Genomic DNA, 2,840 nt, shown 5'->3' with positions numbered 1-2,840 from the left:
AGCGTTGCTTACAGGGCTTTCTTATTCAAAAGTTTATTTGAAATAATTAGCTTGTGAGGTCATTTATAAAGGAACTATCAGATATATTCAGAAAAATTAGAAGCCCCTCTGCCTCCAGGGTTGGCTCCTGCCCCCTGCTACTCACTGCTGCGCCTGTTCTCCAGCCTGAAGGCAAAAGCTGAAGGTGAACATCTATCTCTACAAAACTGAGCACTCCACTAAAAAAACCCCTCTACTCTAGTAATGAAACTTCAGGCTACGGGGGTCAGTTAAGAAGCTGGTGCAGGTTGTTTTGCTGCTTTTAATGTTCGTTCAGTGTAAGAAAGCGTTAGTGGTGGTTCTTCAGCGGGGGGTGAACTCTGCGCCTGCCACTGCCGGGGTGCTGCAGGATGCTGATGAGCAAAAGGGAACGGTACCAATAGGTCTGACATTGTTGAGATCCTTTTCCAGCCTGCTTTACCCACCCTGTGAGGGAACACTGTCCCTAGCACTGATCCTGGTGGCAGTTCAGCCCAGCTGGTGCCCTGCAGCAGGGGAAGGGTCGCAACCAATGCCTCGAGGGACAGGAGCGTGCAGGGATGCCCGCTGTTAATCATCTCAGGAAAGCAATGTAAGAGCAGAAATGAAGTAGAGCAAAAAAAACAAACTCATGAGAGCTGGGATGCTGAAGAGAGGACAGGTGTCCGCTGGCGTCCTCTTCTACTTGGCTACTGTGGGGGAAAGAGAGGGGGGAGTCAGTAAGATGGCTCCAGGACCTCCCAAAGCCCAGGCTGCGCTTGCTGTGTCTCAATGACCACCTCCCCAGCAAAGCTTTGGTGCTGCTGTGACTCTTGGGGCTGGACCTGTGCCTCCCCCAGCCCTAAGGGCTTTCCCCAACACCCCCAGCCCCATGACTTGGCCTCTCACCTTTCTCTGGACCCAGCTTGAGCATGTCCACCCCGGAGAAGATCATCTCCTCTGGCTCCACAGTGGTGGCGGTGGCAGGGGTGGCTGCAGAGGGAGGGCAGGCCATGAGTGCTGGACCCCAGGGTCTGCCCCATCGCCCCCCACCCCGCTGAGGGCAACAGGGGAGAGCCTGGACCTGCTGGGTCATGGAAAACCTCGACTGCATGCCTCTGCTCTCCCTGCAGCTCCCCAAGGAGGGCTGTGTGCCTGGGGTTTTGAGGGTCCCCTCCCTCCTTTACATGCTGCCACCAAAGGGGGGTGAGGGATGCTCTACGGCCTGGGCACCCTCCTCTCCTCTCCCTGGCAGCTCTCCTCCTCCCTGATCACAAGCAAAATGGGGCACAGCACCCCTTCATGCTGCTCATTCCTCTTCTCCATCCCCTCCCCGGTGACCTACCAGGGCAGTCCAGCTTTTCCCGGGTGGTAGTGCCCTCAATCTTGGTGCCATTTTTGTAGGAGCACCAGCAGTAGCCCGTGGAGGCATTGCACTGCTTGGGCAGGTAGTCGCCGTTCTCATCACACCGCGGGCGGAAGCGACCCGGATGGACACCCCTGGCATTGGCCTCCGCCTGGCACTTAGTTTGCACTAGGGCAATAAAAACAGAGGGGAGACGCCGTGAGCCCCCCCATGGGACCTTCTGCAGCCCATCAGCCTTGGCAGGAGCTTTTTATCCAGAAGCAGTTAAATTAAAAGGCGAATAAGCCCCACCCCGCTGATCTTTCTAAAGCTCTTGGGCTAGCCCAGGACCGAGGGGTTGGTGTGGTGCTCTGGCTTTTCCGACATTTGCTCATCCCAGATGCCCTGCAGGCAGTGGATCTGGGATGTCCTAAAGGCCACCAACTGGAGAGTCCCCGTGGGATGATTGGGTCAGTTGCCTTTGGGGTGCCCCGTGCTGGCACCTCCTGGGGGGTGGTTATTCCCGATGAGCCCATCCTGACCCTCCCCAGCTCCGCAGCCCCCGTCCCTGGTACCTTTCTCCGCCGGGATCACCTTGGGCGCCTCAGGCTTGGGGTTCTTGGCCATCTCGAACAGCAGCCACTTGTGCATCCAGGATTCAAAGGACTGTAACGAGGGAAACCAGCACGTTAACTGGGATGAGGTGGGGGGGGTGCACCATCATGGAGCTGTGCCCCAAGCTCCAGCCTGGCCCAGGGGAGGTCATGGTACCACCACGCTCCTTGGGGTGGAGGTAACCCAAGTAAGACTTTGGTTTTCCAGGTGGGGACCCCCCAGTCCCTCCCTAAAGTGGGGCTGTTCCTGGAAGGGGCAGAGCAGGACAGCAGCGAGCAGAGACCTTCCAGTCGCTATCAGTCATGGTGCTCTTCAGGCGCTTCAGGTTGTCCATCAGGTTGTCCTTCAGCTCCGGGAACATCTTCCTGGGGTCTGCTTGCTGCAGAGAGACCACCACGGTGAGACAGGGCAAAGAAAAACGAGGTGGTGCGGGCCACGAGCTCCCTGCAGCTCTGAGCACCCCAGGAAACCCCAGACCCAGCCAGGAGACCCCAGACCCAGCCAAGAAACAGCTGGAAGCTGGAAGCAGAGGGTCCATCCCCTCCTGCAGCACAGGGGCAGCTACGTGGTCAGTGGGGGGAGCGGGGGAACCTTACCAGCAGCAGGTGTTTCACTTGGTCCTCAGTTTTGTTGCTGGCGGGACCCATGTTCTGAAGAGAAGAGGCAAACGGGCAGCGTGAGGGCTGGCAGCGAGCCTGGGGGGCCGGCAGCGCCAGCAGCAGCGGGCAGCTCTTACCATGACACCTTCGGAGGGGGTGAGAGGCAGGACCTTCATGGCCAGCGGCATGTTCACCATGGCCATCTTCATCTTGTTCGCCGGCTTGGCACCTGCCCGGGAGGGAAGGAGCGGTGTGAGGGGTGTTGGGTTGGGGGGTCCAGGGGG

General features: G+C 58.5%; 1 protein-coding gene across 1 annotated transcript in view; it reads right to left on the bottom strand.

Moving 5' to 3' along the window:
* Nucleotides 1-699: 699 nt before the first annotated feature.
* Nucleotides 700-2,840, bottom strand: part of CD74 (CD74 molecule, major histocompatibility complex, class II invariant chain) — a 2,439-nt gene continuing 298 nt past the window's right edge. The window contains exons 2-8 of the mRNA XM_010074982.1: nt 2,694-2,827; nt 2,554-2,607; nt 2,241-2,336; nt 1,918-2,008; nt 1,342-1,531; nt 907-977; nt 700-710 (exon numbers count right to left, since the gene is read on the bottom strand). Coding sequence (XP_010073284.1) covers nt 700-710; nt 907-977; nt 1,342-1,531; nt 1,918-2,008; nt 2,241-2,336; nt 2,554-2,607; nt 2,694-2,827 — 647 coding nt within the window. The remainder of the gene's footprint in view (nt 711-906; nt 978-1,341; nt 1,532-1,917; nt 2,009-2,240; nt 2,337-2,553; nt 2,608-2,693; nt 2,828-2,840) is intronic.

The sequence above is a fragment of the Pterocles gutturalis genome, unplaced genomic scaffold, assembly GCF_000699245.1.
Source record: "Pterocles gutturalis isolate BGI_N339 unplaced genomic scaffold, ASM69924v1 scaffold2302, whole genome shotgun sequence".
NCBI classification, from domain to species: Eukaryota; Metazoa; Chordata; class Aves; order Pterocliformes; family Pteroclidae; genus Pterocles; species Pterocles gutturalis.
The sequence above is the reverse complement of the archived record's forward strand: the minus strand, read 5'-3'. Positions and strand labels throughout refer to the sequence as shown.